Here is a 1,366-nt window from a genome sequence, read left to right on the forward strand (position 1 = left end):
CCTAATTTATTTGACTGGGGTGTATACCTGTGGCCTGACAAAAAGCTGTTCCATGAGCCTTCCTTATCAAAAGCAGTCTCTTCTCTTTTGACAGTTGAAGAGGCATCTCTAAAGAATCCAGAAGGAAGATTCATGAAGATATTAAGAGCTCGGAAGCAGAACACAAGCACCGAGCTGATGATTGAGCCAGAGAAGGCATTCTCAGACAAAACTGGCACAAACTGGGCAAATATGAAGAAGCAGCTAGACCTAAATGATAAAAGTGAAATTACACATGCACTAAATTACCTATTATCTTATCTATCCAAGGGAAACCTAGAAGATATACAATCAACATTATTACCATTCATTAAACTGATTCTTTCAAATGTGCAGGATGAAGATACACCCCTGGATTATTTGAAAAAAAATACAAATAGCCCCTCTCTTATACCTGAATCCAACAACTCACCCTACACAAATAAATTGAGGAAGCTCTATTTTCTTGAAAATTTGATAGATACAGAAATTGAAGAAAAAATTGATGAGGTTAAGAAGAAAGAAAAAAGTGCCATGCATATGCAGTCTAGTCTTTTAGGACCCAAAGTTAAACACCAACTATTTTTAAAGAAATTAGAAACTGCCCAACCACAGGAGAACAGCCTCGCAAAGCTTGAGAGTATCGGGAAAAGGCTGCAGAGAGCGTACAGAGTCCTCAAGGGGAGAAGAGGCGTAAAGAACAGGCACTTCAAAGAAATGAGGGATCCGAGCATCAGGAAGGATCAGAGCATCATTGAAGGATCAGAGCATCAAGAGGGATCAGAGCATCGAGTGAGGGATCAGAGCATCATTGAGAGTGTAGGTGAAAGGCGGCAGAGGATGAACAGAATCCTCAAGGGGCCAAGAGGCAAAAAGAAAAGGCACTTCCAACAAGTGAGAGATCAGAGCATCATTGAGGGGTCAGGGCATCAAGAGGGATCAGAGCACCACAAGAATTCTGCTGCAGATTCTCCTGTGACTGCATTAAAGTCAGTGCCAACTGCTAAACAATCCAGTGAAACACAATGGGAATACCGCAGCCCAGAGACTGACTTACCCCTCAAGCACAAAGACTTCAGTCACCCATCGCTTTCATCCCCAGGCGATCAATTTGAATTTCAGCTAAACCAGCACCTACAATCCCTCATGTCCAACAATGACATGAGAAGGCTCATTTCTCATGTTATCCGGACTTTGAAAATGGACTGCTCTGAGTCCCACGTACAAATGGCTTGTACCAAGCTCATCTCCAGAACAGGCCTCCCAATGAAGCTTGTCAGTGAGCAGCAGGAATCAAAGGCGTCCAAAGCAGAATGGGATCCGGACCAATGGAAAACTGGTAACTACA

The 1,366-nt window shown here is 42.9% G+C and overlaps 1 protein-coding gene across 1 annotated transcript in view; it reads left to right on the plus strand.

The window, feature by feature from the left end:
• LOC103581830 (leucine-rich repeat-containing protein 37A3-like) overlaps window positions 1–1,365 on the plus strand; it is a gene marked incomplete at its 3' end in the record, with an annotated part of 13,372 nt that extends 12,007 nt beyond the window's left edge. The window contains exons 4-5 of the mRNA XM_008563572.1: window positions 95–369; window positions 637–1,365. Of these exons, the coding sequence (XP_008561794.1) occupies window positions 95–369; window positions 637–1,365 (1,004 nt within the window). The remainder of the gene's footprint in view (window positions 1–94; window positions 370–636) is intronic.
• Between the last annotated feature and the right edge of the window lies 1 nt (window position 1,366).

The sequence above is a fragment of the Galeopterus variegatus genome, unplaced genomic scaffold, assembly GCF_000696425.1.
Source record: "Galeopterus variegatus unplaced genomic scaffold, G_variegatus-3.0.2 Scaffold14039, whole genome shotgun sequence".
In the NCBI taxonomy this organism is placed as follows: domain Eukaryota; kingdom Metazoa; phylum Chordata; class Mammalia; order Dermoptera; family Cynocephalidae; genus Galeopterus; species Galeopterus variegatus.